This window comes from Vespa mandarinia, chromosome 16, assembly GCF_050613455.1.
Source record: "Vespa mandarinia isolate Hongniang chromosome 16, ASM5061345v1, whole genome shotgun sequence".
Taxonomy (NCBI): domain Eukaryota; kingdom Metazoa; phylum Arthropoda; class Insecta; order Hymenoptera; family Vespidae; genus Vespa; species Vespa mandarinia.
In genome coordinates this window covers 4,445,001-4,464,177 of record NC_140825.1, presented here as the reverse complement: position 1 = coordinate 4,464,177, position 19,177 = coordinate 4,445,001, and the positions used below count along the sequence as shown (strand labels likewise).

General features: G+C 35.5%; 1 protein-coding gene and 1 long non-coding RNA gene across 12 annotated transcripts in view; one reads left to right on the top strand and one right to left on the bottom strand.

Annotated features, from left to right (window-relative positions):
• The window catches only part of pnt (ETS transcription factor pointed), an 89,917-nt gene that overhangs the window by 5,630 nt on the left and 65,110 nt on the right, over positions 1 to 19,177 (bottom strand). For 10 of the 11 annotated variants that reach the window (XM_035867748.2, XM_035867746.2, XM_035867747.2 and 7 more), the window contains 2 exons: positions 16,369 to 16,572; positions 12,788 to 13,057 (listed from right to left, as the gene is read on the bottom strand). In XM_035867748.2, the coding sequence (XP_035723641.1) occupies positions 12,788 to 13,057; positions 16,369 to 16,572 (474 nt within the window). The remainder of the gene's footprint in view (positions 1 to 12,787; positions 13,058 to 16,368; positions 16,573 to 19,177) is intronic. The other variant, XM_085661800.1, reaches the window with a different exon arrangement.
• Positions 18,543 to 19,177, top strand: part of LOC118442327 (uncharacterized) — a 7,894-nt gene continuing 7,259 nt past the window's right edge. The window contains exons 1-2 of the long non-coding RNA XR_014983061.1: positions 18,543 to 18,584; positions 18,907 to 19,177. The exon at positions 18,907 to 19,177 is cut by the window's right edge and continues 3,490 nt beyond it. This is a non-coding gene — a long non-coding RNA (uncharacterized LOC118442327). The remainder of the gene's footprint in view (positions 18,585 to 18,906) is intronic.

Here is a 19,177-nt window from a genome sequence, read left to right as displayed (position 1 = left end):
TCACGAAAGAGCAGGTGGACAAAGAAACGAAACATTCCTGTTTAAGAAAAGAGAAGGCAGATGTGCTCTTCGAAAAGGTCGACATGTAATATCGTTTTATTATCTTCACATTGATAGTTTCCTTTTTTTCTTCCTTTTTTCTTTTTTTCTTTTCTTTTCTTTATATATATATTTACGCGCTTGAAATACTATTAATCTTTTAATCGGGGATGACGAATTTAATTTCCCGCAAAGATTTCAATTTTTTTTTTTTTTTCTTTTTTTGAGATAAAAGAATAAGTCGTTTGTTTTCCACTTCGATTAAAATAGTAAAAAGAAAAAGAAGAAGACGTCATTATATATCACGAATATATTCTTCATCAATTACGATTCATTAATTTATCCAAAGTTTTCCAAACCTAAATCTAAAGCTTTATTTTTACAATCAAAATAAATTACGATGGAAAATCTCGTTTATTAGCACGTTAATATTAATTATTCGAAATAAATTAGACAAAGTGTACAAAGGTGTCAAAACGAAAAGAGTTCGTATAGTTTTTATTTATTTACGAAAATATGTAATTTAAAGTCATATGAATTTAATTTATTTTCATTCATAAAATAGTACTCCCGATTTTTAATATAATACGTATATATTATTTGCCGTCGTCAGACGAAAACATTTCTGAAATACGTTCTCGCATTAATTCTCTTACTTTTTCTCGTACTTTTTATACAAAATTTCACATGAATTTCTTGCTCCTTCGATCGTGAAATATAGAAAAATCACTCGTCCCATTAAATCAGAGAGATTTCAATGAGATCATGTATAAATCTTACGAAAAAAAAAAAATAAGTAAATAAATAAAAAAGAAATAAAAAGAAACAAAAAAGTAGAGAAAAAGAAAAGGAAAAAAGAAAATTTTCGTTAATCGAATAAATTAACGTCGTTAGGAATTAAAAAAATTGCATGAACTTTTTTCATCACACCTCGTAATATGTTTCATAGTGTCTCGTATGGAACTGCGCAACTACCGTTTATTATATCATCGTAGTACGCGTGGTAGGGACAGTCAGTCAGTCGTTCGGAGTCATAAATACGTACTACAGGATTGTCGTATATGCTTATTGCCCTAGTCTCTTTTTACAATGACATTATATGTCATATCTTTCTTTTTTTCTTTTAGATTAATGAGATGATCAACAGAAAGAAAGAAAGAAAGGAAAAAGGACAATAATACATTTCGATTGTTTGAAAACAGTCCAATAGTTATTTCTAATGAAACGATATTTCAACTTATCGATGCTCGTATTTCTACATACGTATATGTATTTACCTATCTAAATGTATGTTCGTATGTATGCATATATATGAATATAGGTACATACGTACGCTTAGAGACATGTTCGTATTGGAGATCGAAAAACAATGGCAAAGGTGAAAAGCAACGAAGAGAGGAAGAGAGAGAGAGAGAGAGAGAGAGAGGACGGTTTTCGCTCTCATAAAATACACCGGGTTCCGTTTTTATACGGGCGATCTACCTACACCTGCAGGGTCCACCACGAGCGTAACTGCAGCTCGCACCCCATGTCGCTTCACACAGGGAGCGTGGGAGTGCAGGTCGACGTCGGCCCTCACGGCGGCCCTCACAGTCGGTCCTCACGACGTCCCTCACTCACACGCACCCTTTTCTCGCGTTCGCTCGCCTTTTCTCCCTTCGATTCACGTTTTCGGCTTCGCGCCTCGGCCGCCTTTCTTTGGCGGTTACGTCTACTATACATTGAAAGAAGGAATTTCTTTTCTAAGTTTTTAGTTGGGATCTATACAAGAAACAGAGAGAGAGAGAGAGAGAGAGAGAGAGAGAGAGAGAGAGAGAGAGAGAGAAATATTCATGTAAGAACTTTTCTTTTATACTATGAACAAGATAGATCAATGTCTCGTCTGAATAAATATCATTGTAAAATCGATATAATTATAAATACGATAAAGTATGTTAATTTGATAAGAGATAAGTCAATATCGGATATAAACACTTTGCTAATTGATCAAAGATATCAAATTTTACATGATATTAATTTGAATTAATTCGATTCCCAGCTGACATAAATGAGACAGGGGAAAAGAAATCGATCGGGCACGTGCACTCGATCATGCTTTCATGGAGAGTATCAACGGAGAAAGAAAGAGAAAGAGAGAGAGAGAGAGAGAGAGAGAGAGAGAGAGAGAGAGAGAGAGAGAGAGAGAGAGAGAGAGAAAAGAGTAGAGTAAGAGTAAGTAAGAGCGACAGTAACAGGCACAGCAGTCGTTTAGCAGCCGCATAGCAGGCACGCATCAGCTGTGGAACAGGTGCCGGCCGGCAACATAGTCCCGAAAGAGAGTTTGCCCGATGCCGGCGACTTCTTAACGAAAATGAGCGTAGGAAACGACGAGAAGGACGGAACGAGGAGGGCTAACATGGCACGCGCCAAATCGAATGAAACACGGCTCTTGGCTTCGGAATGGTGCACAGCTGCTGGTGTTGCTTCTGTAACTGCTGCTGCTGCTGCTGCTGCTGCTGCTGCTGTTACTGTTGCTGTTGCTATTGCTATTGTTGTTACTGTTATTGCTGTTATAATCGCTAAGATTGCTAAGACTGATTTGACTAGTTTAAATATCATTTCTTTGATAGATAACTCTAACAGCATAATCATTTATCATTCCTTAATATATTTGATCAAACAGAATTCTATTTTTATTTTTAATCTCAAACATGAATAATTTGTATTAGGATTGTTTACAGATTTACAAATATAAGATATAGATATAGTATATAGAAATGATTGTTAATCCTTGATAAAATTCTCTAAATATAGATTGCATAAACCATAGAGCGTTTTATTAATGATAGAATATATTTATAAACGTGATTATATTATGATGTATAAGTAAAATATTTTAACGATAAATCGTTGAGAAAATTTTTTCTTGATCATTTCATTTTTAAAAGAAGTTTTCAATAAGATGAAACGCACAATATCGCGTTTTAATTTAAACGATGGTATAATACAATTGATTCGTTTAGTTATAAAATGCAAATAAAAATAAATTTCAACATTATTCCTATTTACTGTGTGCGTGTGTATGTGTATATATATATACATATCTGTGTGAATATATTCACATATATTCACATATATACATATATATACATATATTAATATACATACTCATTAACTTCGAAAAATAGATTCTAATAATGAAAAGAGAGAAAGAAAAAGAGAAAGAGAAAGAGAGACTCGTTAGGTCAGACATCCATTGAACTCGAAACTCATTGGAGCCTTAAAAACATATATATATATTTATATATATATATATATATATATATATATATATATATATATATATATATATATAGGTACTACGTAAAAGTATACGTGCGTGTACTAGTGCGTGTAATGTGTGCGTGTTGAAGCCAGGCGATTGTGCGATGCGCTCATAAAAAACGTCGTCCTCGACGGCAACGAAATCGCGCATTGTTCGGTAGACCGCTGACCTGCGAACTCTCCCACAATCTACCTTTATCGTGTTCTCTATGTATATCCGTGTTACATATGCCTTTCTTTTTAATTTGTGTGCGTACGCGCCACTGCGCTAAATTAAAAATGTATTCGCCCGAGTCGCATTAGTTAGTAGGGAGAACGCATTTAACAAGACGAAGAAAAATCTATGAATTTATATATACGTGTGTGTGTGTGTGTGTATGTGTGTTCAATGTTCTTTTCTAGATTTCTCTTTTTTTTTTGTTTTGTATTTTTTTTTTTCATTCTGCTTCTTTTATAACTTTCAACTTTAACATTTTAATATCTTCATATCGTCGATAGATTGAACGAAACGTTTAATTTGAAGTTAAGTCAGAATTATGGCGTATATTATTTAGCCTTAGTTTTGAAATTTTTATTTCATAATTTGATTCTATAGTTTTCATTCTTTTCTTTCAGGTAATGTATAATACACACATATATATATATGTATATTTAAAACAAATAATTTGTTTTTAATATTTTTCATTTCCATTTCTCTCTCTCTCTCTCTCTCTCTCTCTCTCTCTCTCTCTGTTTTTTACTTTTTTTTTCTTACTCTTCCTCGTTTCTTCTCGTTACAGATGGATAAGCTACATAGAACAGACTATGGCCTGAAATCTCCTGCTCTACGAAGCGTGTAATTCTGACCTTGCTTGGTAGATTTTATTGCCAAGTCAACGAGAGCCGCACCTTATGCGGCAATCTATGTGTATTGCGTATAAACACATCTAGACATTAAAAATATGTTATATTGTTTTGTTACGAGCCATTGTGGGTGTACATCGAAATTGATCGAAAATGAACTCTCGTATTTGAATTCAGTATACGTTACTAAGAACTTCAACAACAATTGGAATGGATTATCCATCTTTTACGAATTACGGATTGTAGTTCGAAATAAAGAATAATACTTGTTTAAAAAATATGATCGAGAGATAAAAGGTATTTTCGATTTTACGTAAATAAACTCAATGCTAAAACTAAGAATCTCATCGAATGTGGATTTGTGGAAATTAAACGTAATCATTGTTTCGTGTCCTCGATCGTCACGAGATTAATTTGACTTCACGTAACTGTTAATAAATTCTGTCAAAAGTACCATTTCATTCAATAAATTGATATTCATTCATAAAAATGTTATAAGCGAATCTATCGGATATCTACTTTTAATAAATAGAAATAATAAATATATAGAATCTTCATATTTCACGATCTCTTATCTATAATTACAATGGAGTTCGTAATTCATTCTAAGAAAGTCATAAGACTATTAACATGCGTTCTATTACATAGAAATATATTTTTTAGGATACATACACATATATACATATATATATATATATATATATATATGTATGTGTGAAACAAGGATGAAAACTTCATCAAAGAGTTTGCATTTAACTAGAAGATAGATCATACATCCTGATGAAATTCTTTAGAATTCATCAATCGATGGAAGACATTAATTTCTCTCAAACCTGGTGTATGCGTAGTAGTATTCAATGAGATCGTGTTCCGATGTAATCCATCCTGTTGTTGTTGTTGCTGCTGTTGCTGGTGTTGTTGCTGATGATGATGAGGATGATGAGTATGTTGATGTTGAGTATGAGTAAGTGGATCAGCTTCCTGATAGGAAGGATAATCGGCATAAAAGGGTTCGTGTCCCGTCATCAGGGTATCTAACATATGAAGAACCATCTCCGAGGATGTTGCCGAGGCTACCGCACTCGGCGTCTGTTGGCTCGTCTCTAGGATATTCCCGTTCGTCGTCGTATAATTGCCGACGACGATGGCCGGCGACGGCAACGGCAGCAGTGGCGGTGGCGGTGGCGGTAGCGGCTGCGGCTGCGGCGGTGGCGGCGGCGGCGGCGGTAGCGATGGTGGTGGTGGCGGCGGCGGCGGCGCCTGGCCTGAAGTTCGCGAACCCGTCGCGATCCTCTCGATGCTCGCCGTGACGGCCGTCCTGCCGGCGGCGGCAACCTGCCGGGCAGCCCACGACACGGCTCTCTGACAACTCCAAGCTGAACCACGACACCTCTTCGACGAGCATTCGCGCTTTTCGCGCGATTTCTTTTCACAAATGGACAATACCTTTTAAACTCTTTATTTTATATATATGTGTATATATATATATATATATATATATATATATATATATATTACGAGTTATTTTAATTTAACTCTTTCCACTTTAAAATGTTATTATTAATCAATGGTTTAAATAGCATGCTAAACCATCAGAGGATTAATCCTTGAGATTCTTTATCGTTTCTTTTTTTGTTTCCTTTCTTGAAGTCCTTTCTAAGTATACTCTTTCACATCATCCTTATGAGTGTTCATCCAAAATGTTCGACGGAATGATGAATCCTGTTCTTGCATTTGGTTTCGTTCAATCTCTATATTATTTTTCACGTTCTTCCTTTGCTTCTTCTCCTTTTTTTTCCTCCTTTTTTCAAAGGATCAACACACCAAGGATCGAGATTATCCTTTCCTACGTTTTCAACAAACTTTCATTTGCCCGTTTTTCTCCTACTGTCTTCTTTTCTAATTTCTGAGAGAAGAAGAAAGTAGCAAAAGTAATCATTCGATGGCTCGACCGGTGCAACACGCCGGTGCAGCGCACCCGGTGCACCAGCTGCGCGCGCCACGACGCTAGATCGCGCAACAGGTGTGCCTCCTCCGAAGAGGATTTTACGATAGAATCGTACGAATCGAAATCGATATCGAAATCGAAAAAGGAAACAATATTAAATAGACTTTCACTGTTATTCCTAATAGTTTTACACTGATATTTATTTTTCTCAATCGACACCAATCCCGCAAGATGCACTGATTGATCGTACACTTTCTTCTATTTTTCTTCGATCACGTACATTGTTAACGATTTCAATCGTTCATTTCTCAATGGCAATGAAAACTCGGTTAAAAAAAAAAAAAAAAAAAAAAAAAAAAGAAAAAGAAAGAAAAAAGGGGGTAAGAAACACGAAGGCAAGAGAACGCGAGAAATAGTGAAATAGAAAAAACGAAAGAGAAAGATAGAGACAGAGAAAGAGAGATGGAGATAAACACAGAGAGAAAGAGAAAAAGAGAGAGAGAGAGAGAGAGAGAAAGAGAAAGAGAAAGAGAGAGAAAAAAAAAGAAGAGGCACTCTTCCTTAGAGGGTTCCTCTCGCGTGCGTCCTCCACTTGACGTGAGCGCGCGTGTCACTGCGACGAAGCGGCCTACCGTTTCCGCTCTCTCGCTCTCCGCCTGCTTGCTCCTTCCTCTTTCCCTTCCCTTCCCTTTCAGAGGGCCTCCCCTCTCTAACCAACGTTTCTACCCCCACCATCAACGCACGTTCTGCTATCAGCTGCGCGCCGCGTTTTCTTCCGAGTGAGTCTCTCGGAAAGAGCTGTTGTAGAAAGAGGGGAATAGTTGCGTATGGTGGGAGAAAAAACAGTGAAAGAAAGAAAGAGAGAGAGAGAGAGATCCCTCGCTACCTCTCTCCCACCCTCTTGAAAGGTGGAGGTAATTCGTTTCGTCGTAGTCGTTGGAAAAGCTAGGAGGGCTTCGGAGGACAAATTTTCAACCACCTGCTCGCTCTATCCGTGTAAATTTATTCCCCAAAATATGTCCTGTTAAATCTATGTCAAATATGTATTTAAAAAAGAAAAGAAAAAAAAAAAAGGAGAAGAAAAAAAATTCTAAAAAAAAGACTTCGTTCGATAGAAATGAAATCATCATATATACATAAATCATTTTTTCATTCAATGTTCACATAGGTTTTTAACAATTTTATAAGAGTATCACGTAATAGTAATCGAGTTGAGATTTTCGTCGTTTGAAATGAATTGACATAAAAGAAGAAAGAAAGAATAAAAAAAAAAATTTACAGATATTTGTAAAGGGATGATCGCTAGGGACAAATTTCATCCAAAGTTCCAAATTGTATTGGTAAGTTAGGTACGTGTGTGTAATGTAAAAAGAAAAGAAAAAAGAAAAATCAACAGAAAAGACAAAAAAGGAAAAGAAAAAAAAGAAAGAGAAGAAGAAGAAGGAGAAGGTCACGTTTTTGGGTAGAACTAATATAGAGCTTAGGCACGTCTTTTCCCGTCCATCGACGAACGACCGCTATGAGAAGGGGCCCTTCTAGCCTATTTTTGAGAGGGAGTCGTAGCTGTTGGAAGAGGTGGAAGAGAGAAAAAGAGAGAGAGAGAGAGAGAGACGTAGGCCGGATGTAAGGAGGGACGAGGGAACGGGGGTTTCTCTGTTCGGCGGCTCGCACGTGATGTAGAGGGGACCGGAAGTGCTCGCTCCCTTACGCCTCAGCCTCGTGCCTTGCTTTCATAGAGAGAGAGAGAAAGAGAGAAAGAGAGTCTGTCGGTGGCGATAGCGACGATGAGACTTGCGAGAAGTACCCTCTCTGTACAATCTCTTTCTCTCTCTCTCTCTCTCTCTCTATATATATATATATATATCTATGTAAAATAAGGAGGAACCTTCGTTGTGAATATCTTACATAGCTTGATACATTGATTCCAAATTTACCGAGAGAAGGTAAACCCTATTTTGGGAAGCCCTTTTTCCTTTACACACTTTACGATCGTCTTACGTTAGTTTCACTCGATCAGAGTTTAGTTGGCCTCGGAAATGAACCTTGACAACAAGTATCAATTTTTCTTTGCCCTATAAATGCCCTCTTTGTGTTCTTCTTGTAGCACTTGCGATACTACTTCAATCGTAATTGTCTTATTAAAAATTTCAATCAGATAATTAAATAATTCTCTCTCTCTCTCTATTTTTTTCTTTTATTTATCATTATCTTATTATTATCTATATAATGAATACTATAATGTATGAACGAAAATAAAAATTCGCATGAATCATAAATGATAAAAAGCTCATTATATATATATATATATATATGTGTGTGTGTGTGTGTGTATGTGTGGTGTATATATATATGTGTATAGATATAAAAAAGAGAATATATTTTCAGCACGAGCTCGACATAAAACCGACGTAGATTCGGTAACCACTTTTCTTTCGAGGCTAGTTTCAATACGTTCTAGGCATCTCGACGATTCTCTGGTTCCCCTTTTGAAATGAGCAACAATGCCTTCGCTATATGCCACAAGAAGGAGAGGGGAATGCATTTTGGGATGCATTAAGGGAGGAGCACTCGAGGACATTATAAAACTATCTCACTCTCTACGAGAATATATTGGGGTAGGACTGCTCCTCCCTTTGCCTCCCTTCTACTACTACGACTTCCGGTCGTAATGTGAGCTTTCATTTTACCCTCCCTTTTTCGTGGCCCTTCAGCCCGCCTTGCCCTTTGCTCGCGAACCAATCCCGTTGTACCTCTTCTTTTACATACATACATACATACATATATATATATAAATTGTACGTACATATGTACATCAATGATATAGATACGTGGATAGAAGAGGGAAAGAGAGAGACTAAAATGAACGAAGACGTCGAGAATGAGTAAAAGAGAAAGAGAATATATCGAAGAGAAGAGGAACACGCACAGGAAAAAGAAAAGGGACGAAAAGAATAAATACATATATAGAAAGAGAGAGAGAGAGAGAGAGAGAGAGAGAGAGAGAGATGTGAGTGTGCGTGTCGTGAGTTCTGAATGAGCTCGAGCCTTTGTAGTACGAAGTATGAATGAACGAACGAATGAATACAACCTGCGCCAACCACCCCGTCGTCCCTTTCCTATCCCTACGCCTTTTGCCTCCCGTCTTACGTTTGGTAAAAAAAAAAAAAAAAAAAGAAAGAAAAAAGAAAAAAAAAAAGAAAAAAAAAGAAAGAAAACCTTTTTCTATCTTCGATCCTCCTCCTTTTCTCTCTGCGAGGAAACGATAGGGAGGATCGATCCTTATTTCTTTACTCGTGATGAAAACCAATGTTAATAATATTTTTATTTTAAACAATATTTATATAAATATTAATCTTATATATAATATCGATTGGACAATTTATATCATCGAATTAGTATATATAACAGTGTACATTCTTGTAAATTAATCTTCAAAAAAAGGAAATATCATTAAAATTATTCGTCTTTAATATTTACTGTTAATAAAAACAGGTTTTTTCTTTTCTTCTTTTTTTTTTGTTTTTTTTTTTTAGATATAGAAAAGAAAAGAAAGTAAGATGTTTTTCATGTTCTTCGAGGAGAACACAAAGTCGTTCCTAAGACGACGACGACAACAACATCAACAACAACAACAACAAAGATGATAACAACGACGACGATGACGAAGATGACGACGACGCAAACGACGCAGACGACGACGATGACGATGACGACGACGACGACGACGACGACGACGAGAAACGTTCGTTGCTTCGTGTCACGTACATGCGTCGCGTCGCACGTGCACGGACCCACAAACGATGGCGCGCACACACATAGAAAAAAAACTCACGCGTGCGCGCCCGTGTATATCGTGTGTATAAATTAAAAGTTGCTGGCATTCGGAGACGCGACACGACAAAGGCGATTCCTTCTTTCTATGTCGTGTACGTGCAAAATTGATTTCTCGAGGGCCAGTGGTTTTCAAACTTTTGCGACAAATCCTCCCCAACCCCTCCCTATTACGATCTACCACCCTTCCTACCATCCCTTCCACGATAACAACATTCAATTTTTTGTTCATACGAATATCTGTAATTTGTCTCCTTTTACATTAGAATTTATTTCGTTATAGCTGACTTTAAATTCGTTTATATTTATCATTTTCTGTATTATTTTATGTTTTCTCTTTAATTTGAAATAATACGTCTAATCGTTTGAAATGTTTAATTCAGAATCATTATTAATATGAAAAATTAGACGTTATTTATGAACTCTCGATGAGATCTTACCCCCTTTTTTTCTTTGCTTTTTGTATTCTTCCGTTTTTTCTTCTTTTTTTTTTTCTTTCATTTTTCTTTTTCTTTTTCTCTCGTTAAAAAAGAAACGTCGATTTAATTTTTTAATCGATAATATCGCTTTGAAAACCATTGCCTTAGGCTCTAAAAGAACGACGTCGGTCCGTTAACCAAAAAAGGATCGGCGTATCATTGTGACGCCATTGGTACCTTTATGGGAAAGCTTAGTCAATCGTACCGACGAGTACAATGATTATTTGTTAAGCAACCACCGCGTTTTAACTAACCACGATGGGCCACGCAGCATTCTGATCATTCCCTCTTCTCTCTTTTTCTCTCTCTCTCTCTCTCTTTCTCCCTCCCCCAATCCTCTTCATCTCTCTTTCTCTCTCTCTCTCTCTCTCCCTCTCTCTCTGTCTTACCATCAGTGGCAACAAGTCTGTGTTCTTTTCCAACATGATTATCTTTTCGAATGGCCGTGAAATCGTGCAATGATACATTATTAAATATTCAATTATTAATTAGATACCGAAATAATAATGCGATCCCGATTAGGATTCTAATCGCGCAGACATTTAACTTGAATTAGTATCAATTATTTAACAAAAAACATTTCTCTTCGTCGTTCTTTTTCTTTCTCCCCCTCTTCTTTATTCATCGTTCTATGACAATGTTCGATTGATCTTCATCATGATTCCAAATCGTGGACATCGTTTATTTATTTAACTTGAATTTGTCATATCAATTATTCAGTAATAATAATAATAATAATAATAATAATAATAATAATAATAATAATAATAATAATAATAATAATAATAATAATAATAATAATAATAAAAAGAAAAGAAAAAAGTATAGGAAAGAAGAAAGAAGAGAAAAAGAAGGAAACGAGATTTTTTTGTATTCCCTTTTTTTTCTCTCCTTCTCTTCATTCATTCTTTCATCATGTAAATGATATATATATATATATATATATACATATTACATTCATTTAATATTTATCTATAAAGCGAGTACAATAAAGTTTTGAATGGTTAATTATAAAAGAGAAAAATAAAAACCACACAAAAAAAAGAAAAAAACAAAAAAAAAAGCAAAAAACAAAAAAGAAAAAAATATCATAATCTTTATGAGAGAATAAGAAATCTCGAGTTGAGCCGAAACAAAGTAGGTTTGGAGTAACTCGCGAATCGTCTTCTTCATCGTCCGCGGTGAAGCGTGCAAATAGTGAACGAACAGAGACGAAGGAGAAGGTGGGAGAAGGGGAGGATATGCGAGAGGGAGAAGAGGGACGAGGAGGAGTATGGAGGAGGGCTACTCGCACGCTCCGACTTTCCCTCGTTCAGCCACGGTCACTGTTGCAATGACGTAAGGCCCCCCCTAGAGTAGAGAGACTAGATAATTGTTAGCCTGCTAGCTAGCGCAGAAGAGACTCGCTTTATAATCTTCTCCATCATTCCGTGCCATTCCATTCTATTTCGTTCGACTTTCGTCTCTTTTATTCATTGCTACTGTATTTCCTTCTTCTTCTCTCTCTCTCTCTCTCTTTTCTTTTTTTATATTTTCTTTCTTCTTCTCCTATCTTTTCTTTTATCCCCTTCTTCCCCTTCTTCTTTTCATTGATAAAACAACCTTTTACACTTTAACTCCCATCTATTCGCTAACACGTGTCTATACGCATATATATATATATATATATATATATATGCGTATATGTGTGTGTGCGTGCGTGCGTGTGTATGTATATATTATAGGTGCATACGTAGTTAAAAAAAAAAAAAAAAGAATTTTATCCCTTCAAAGAATGAACGAAACAATCTTTGAAAATCTAGAAACATTAAATCATCATCTCGATCGATTTGTGAAAACAAAAAGAAGGAAAATATGAGATATTTCGCAGGACATGATGGCGTATATGCAATACTATCTGCGAAAGAAGAAGATGAAGAAGAAGAAGAGGAGAACGAGGAGGAGGAGGAGGAAGAAGAATAAGAAAAAGAAAAAGAAAAAGAAGTTAGAAGGCGTGAGTGACGGCAGACGATGCTAATGAGAGATCCTATCACTTAGTCTGACGTAACATGGCAGCAACTTCGTTCTTAAATTCGAGAGAGTTAATTCTATCAGAATAAAAGGAAAATGTTTCATTCATCATCATCATCATCATCATCATCATAATCCTCTTCGTTCGACGAATCGATCGTTATTATATTAATTGAAAAAAAAAGAAAAGAAAAAAAAGAAAAGGAAAAAAGAAAGGAAAAAAAAATAAAGAAAGACAAAAGAAAAATGATAATGATTCTGATTAGAATGTTTTGGAGGAAACGTTTTAACGTGAGTATCATATAAATTCGACAAAATCGTTCTATCGACTTACCGTCGTTATGATATTGTCTCGAAGCCAAAGAAACGGCGCCGGACGATGGCTGTTGCGTCGTAGGGGCTGTTGCCTGAGTGGTAGGACCGTGCGTTTGGCCGGACGAGTTAGTGTTGTTAGAATTAGCCGGTGTTGTAGCTGGACTCTTGTGTTCCTGATGACCGGATGAATCCTGATATCCCAAAAAATCACCTAAATCTGGGACGCATACGCTCTCGTACAAGTTATTCGCCGTAGTATTCTCCAATGAGGCCTTTTCAGCATCGACATCTAAATTTTTAAATGTAAAGTAACGTCAAAATCGAATGAATCCTTGAAGTGAAAATTTCTAATGAAATTTCTCTTCGATTCATTTCGTCATTCATTCATTTTTGTTTTCTTACTAATCACCTTATAAAAGATCCCTCAATGATAATAGGTATATTAAATATACCTTTTTATCATCTATGAACGATCATCGTGGATCTAATCGATCCGAATAAAATGATATAATTAATATAAATAATTTAATTTTGTCTTTTTTTAATTTATTTTATTAAAGGAGAAACAAAAAAGAGGAACGACCCGCGACAACGAGGATGATTCGTAACGTCGAATGAAACGACGATAATCAGACCGAGAAACGAGCTTTTATCTAAGCCTGATAGCGTTATAAATGCGACGCAATTATGACCACAAAATGGAGCATGTTAGCGATAGAAGGAGATTAATTGTCCTGTTGCTTTTAAAACTTTCCACGATCATTGTTATTATTAAAAAGGAAGAATTTTTCTTAACGTCAAATGACGAAAGTAAGAAAGGAAAATACAAAACGAAGATGGATTTTATGCCATAGGGATATAGATATATAAATATATATACATATATATAATAATATACATATGTATCTATATTTTCTTAAAGCGTAGAATCTTAGCTGGGTAATTTCGCAATGGCCCGGTACAACAATAGGACAAATTGAAGGAAAGCGAGGCAACAAACAACAACGCGATGATCGCAGATCGCTCCGGTCAGCGCGGAGCAAGTAAATAAGATTTCACCGTGACTTGATCGTGCTTGCCACAAATAGGAGGAGAAGGAGGAGGAGGAGGAGGACGAGGATGCAGCTTTTCAGTTTCTACTTTTTTTTCTTTCTCTCTCTCTCTTTCTTTCTCTCCCCCTTTTTTTTCTCCTTTTTCTTTTTTTTTTCCTTTTTTCTTTTTTTTTTTCACTTTGCAGGCGCAACAACGTTTCCTAATATCCGTTCTCGTTCATGGAATCAAAGCGATTACCCACGTTGCTAGGCGTATGTCACGGCGTTGTGTATGTATAATAACGTGCTAGAATAAACACTTTATTACCTCCATCGTCATATAGATCATTTGTGAGGATCTAAATGATCGTGGAAGATGATAATGATGATGATAATGATGATGATGATGATGATGATGATGATAATGAAGATGACGATGACGATGAATGTAGATATGAACGTGAGAACATAATCACGTTTACGTATGACATTTGATTTTAATTGTATATATAGCTATTCGATTATATGGACATCGAATAGTACGTATGTTAAATTTGAAAAAAGAGAGAGAGAGAGAGAGAACAAAACGACAAAACAAAACAAAAAGAGAAATGAAACACGCAGGAACGACAGAGTATGTCAATTTTCTAGCATGACGAATAGAGAAACGCGCGAATTAATCGATAAGGAAGTATGGGAGTTCGCTCGATGGAAGTTAAATCATGGATGAAGCTCCGCTTCCTGTCCTCCTTTCGATCCTATTCTTTTTTTCTTTTTTCTTTTTCTTCTTTTTTTTTCTCTTTTTTTCTTTTTTTTTCTTCTGTATTTTTTTTTTTGTTCCTTTCTTTCTGTCTTTTATTTTTCGATCGATAGACACACTCGACATGAAATAATTAATTATTCGGACGAACAAATCGGATGAGGAAGCATTAAAGGAAAAAAAAAAAAAAAAAAAAGTAATAATAAAGAGTCTGTGAAAAGATCGCCATTTCGAATAAGAGATATATTTTATAAATCGAAATCCATAGAAATTTTCTTATCGATGAAAAACATTCGAGCTCTCGTTTTCGTTCTCATCTTCTATCATCGGATAGATAGATCTCGAAGAGATCGAAACTCGAGTGGGATCCCTTAGGTATTCAATTGCCGGCTTGTAAAAGCACCTAAGTGGCCGAGACATTGGCACGGGACTGCTATTCTGTTGGTTGCAGGATATCCGGAATAAGAATTTCTATACCGAAAACTTTTCTCTCTCTCTCTCTCTCTCTCTCTCTTTCTTTATTTTTTTTTTCTTCGTCTTCGTCTTCTTCTTCTTCGTCTACGTAGTATTTCTTTCTCCCTTCCCCATTCTCTCCTTCGTTCGAATAAAAACTCTTAACGTCGATTCAATGTACGTAGGATGAAGTGGAGGAGGATGAGGAGGAGGAGGAGGAGAGGGAGGGAGGAACTACTACCACCATCATCACCAATACCACCAACACCAACACCAATACTACTACTATTATTATTACTTCCCCTTCGTCATTGTCCTTTGTCCGCGTACCTGCCGTGATATTGCGATTTTACGGAAATTCGATCTGTTTTTACCGATCCTGCTGCTGCTCCTGCAGGTCCGTTGCATCTAACGATCGATCGATCGATCGATCGATCGATCGATCGATCTATCTACATCGATCACAAGCGTACCACGTAAGTAACGTATTACACGTTCTTTTTTAGTATACGTAGTATTTTTTCTTTTTATTTATTTATTTTTTTTTCACATCTCACTCTTTTCGTTTGGAGATTACGCGTCTATGGATAAATTAATCAATGTACGAATGTGTCAATCATTGACTAATTTTTTTTTTTTCTTTTTCGTATACACATTGTATCGATTATTAAAAGTGACTTGAAAAAACAGGTGCAATGACGATCTATTTCCGTCGCAGAAAAGTGTACGTGTACATATATATATATATATATATATGTGTGTGTGTGTGTGTGTGTGTTAATTTTTTTTAAAATTCTTTTTTCTCTTTTTCTTTTTTTTTATCACGTTCTCAACCTTTAGAAGTTAAGAGTCTACGGATAAATTAATCAATGTACGGGCGTATCAATCGTTGACTAATTTTTTCGTAGACACGTTGTATCGAATATAAAAGAGGCTTTTAAAAAAAACAGGTGGAATGACGAGCCATCTTCGTCATAGAAATTAATATATACTTATAGGGTGTGTACACTTTTCTCGACGCTTTTTTTTTCTTTCTTTTTTTTCTCTTTTCTTCCCCCCCCCCCTTTTTCTTTTATTTATTCGTTCTCACCCTTTTCGCAGAAATTACGAGTCTACGAAGAGGTTAGTCAATGCATTCTCAGCGTATCATTCATTGATTAATTTGTTTGATTGATGAAGAGACTAGAAAGAAAAGGAAAAGGAAAAAAAAAAGAAGCCAAACGTGCAAGTGTATTCGTATTCCAAAAAGGAAAGGAAAAAGTAAGAAAAAAAAATGAGAAACGAGAAGAAAAGAAAAGACAAAAAAAAATAGAGGTAAAAAAAAAGAAAAAGAAAAAAGAGAGAAAAATTATCCACCTTTCTGAAGTATTTCGAGGTGTTCCCATAGAATATCACCCATGAAGGCCGGGGCACGTGCTAAAAAGGGTTCCTTTCCCATAGCGCAAATCTGTTTTCCGGTCATGTGCTGCCAGGGTTGCATGGCCACACCCTCCAACGAAAATTCACCGATAGCCCAATGCAACCAGTGGGCGACAGCTGCTTCCGACCATTGCCTTGGGTCTGAAAAAACATATATAATGAGATTATCTCATTAAGAACGATACCAACGTATACATTATCTCGGATATCACTTCAAGTTCCTGAGTAAAACTGGGACAAGAGAAAGAATCACATATGTGTATATTCTTTTATGGAATCATTTATATATATATATATATATATATTTTTTTCTTTTTTGTTTTTTTCTCTTTCTTTTATTTGAACAATACAGAACGGATGGAATATTTCATAAGCGGTTACGAAAAATCGATTACTCTGTTTTAGGCTAATGTTTTATTATTATTATTATAGAATTGTAAGTCTAATTAAAAGTCTAGAAGATCTCGAGATAGAGTATAATTGATTTTCAATATCATTTAAAAACTTTCAGTACACCCTTGTATATTGTTCATTAACGATACACCGTAGATGTACACGGTGTCAAAGTACGACAGTATTTTATTTTCAATGGAAATAAAAAAAAGAAACAAAAAAAAAAAAACAAAAAAAAAAAAAAGAAAAAATAGGAAATAAAAAAAAGAAAAGAAGAAGAAGTTATAAAAAATGTAGACGGCGACAGGGCGTCGTTAAAGATTCTTATAAATAATGTATTTATTATAAATCTAATAGAAGAAACACAAAGAGACATAGAGGCCTATCGTAAATCCATATAGAGTTCTCTTTGGGTAGAAGGAATACCGAGAAACATTGGAATGTCCCATTTGAAGTGCGCGCCCATATTTGCACGCGCGTCTTGCATTGTTTCGCGGTATCTTCCTACGTAAAAGTACAGTTCGGCTCATAATGCAAACAGAAATGATGTCGGCAAAACGAAACAGCACACGTTGACGTCTGACCAAATGACGTTCATTTCTTTTTATTTTCATCGAGAGAGAGAGAGAGAGAGAGAGAGAGAGAGAGAGAGAGAGAGAGAGAGAGAAAACGTAAATTAGTTATTATCAACTTATAACGAACTTATTAAGAATTCATTAGTTTTAACGCAAAGCTTACATGTATTTCAAATGAAATGTGGTTATATTCATTTAAGTGATCGTTTAGCACGATGTGATGATCGTTTAACAGAATGACGTTAAAAAAGTAAAAATAAAATAAAATGAAGAAGAAGTAAAAACGAAAAAAAAGGAAAAAAAAAAGAAAGAAAAAAGAAAACGAACGTTCTCTCTCTTTCTCTCTCCCTCTCTCTTTCTCTTTCTCTTTCTCTCTGTCTGTATATATCTCTCCGTCTCTTTCTCTCTTACTGGAAGAAGGAGGTGCGAAGGTAAACGTTCAGAAGAGTTAAACAAAGTCGAGACAAAACGGTCGGGTAAAAAAGAAAAAAAAAGAAAAAAAGGAAAAAAGAAAAGGAAAAAAAAAAAACAAAAATAGAAAAAGGAACAAAATTCACGTGTCACGAACGAAGCTGGTATACCTATAACGATCGAAATCTTTGCTTCGATCGAAATACACACTTTTCTCTTTCTTTATTTTCTTGAGCTACGTGATGAGAGAACCAACATCTTTTTATGAATGGAAGCCGACGATCAAATAAGAAAGAGAAAGAGAGAGAGAAAGAGGAGAGAGAGGGGAAAGAAAGAGAGGGAAAGAGAGAGAGAGAGAGAGAGAGAGAGAGAAAGCAGAAAGATTCGTAGAAAACGATGAGATACTTTCGCGCATACATCGAGATAAAGATAGATAGATAGATAAATAGATAGATAGATAGATAGAGAGAGAGAGGTAGAGAGAGAGAGAGAGAGAGACATGGCCGATAATATAATATAAATATAGAAAAGGTGAGTAAAGAGCAAGGCGAGCGTGTCTAACGGCATACCGCCATCAAAGCGACCGCCGATGTTTGAGGATCGTGCCGATGTTTACACAACTTATTCCTTGTCAGTATTGTTAACAGACTCTCTCTTCGTCTCTCTCTCTCTCTCTCTTTCTTTTACTCTCACTTTTTCTCCTTCATTTCTCCTCTACCTCTCAGTCGTCCCTCGTCATCCACACGAGTAAGATCTCATTGTTCAGAGTTTCAAGTGCGTACACGTAAGATTTTCGATAATATAAATTTTTTAAATTGTTCGTCCGATTTTATATATATATATATATGTATATAAGTAAGTATATAGATAATAATAATAATAATAATATGTAATAATGACGACGCGACGTTTATTTCGAAAACGCGAAAGTTAAAAATAAATAATATACAAAACGTTATTATTATTGGATAATCAAATAACGATAATCGAAATACACACGCATCTATGTATGTATGTATATATGTATGTATGTATATACTCTTTTATGGGGTCGAAAGATTTGTGAAAATCAAAGTTTTCTTTTTTTTCCGAAAAGACAGGACCACAATGATCTCGGTTAGAGTTGATTTAGGAAGGAAGGTCCACTCGACGACGCAGGTGGATAGAAACTTATTTTTCTGTACCTGTTGTACAAACGCACTTTTATCTGCCATAACATGTTTCCATTATAATGTTAACAAAGAAAGAAAAAGAAAAAAAAAGAAAAGAAAAAAAAAAAGAAAAGAAAAAAAAAAGAAAGGAGGAAAAGTGTAGATACGAAACGTGACAAAGGAAATACGTTATAATGTCATTAACGACGGTAGGAT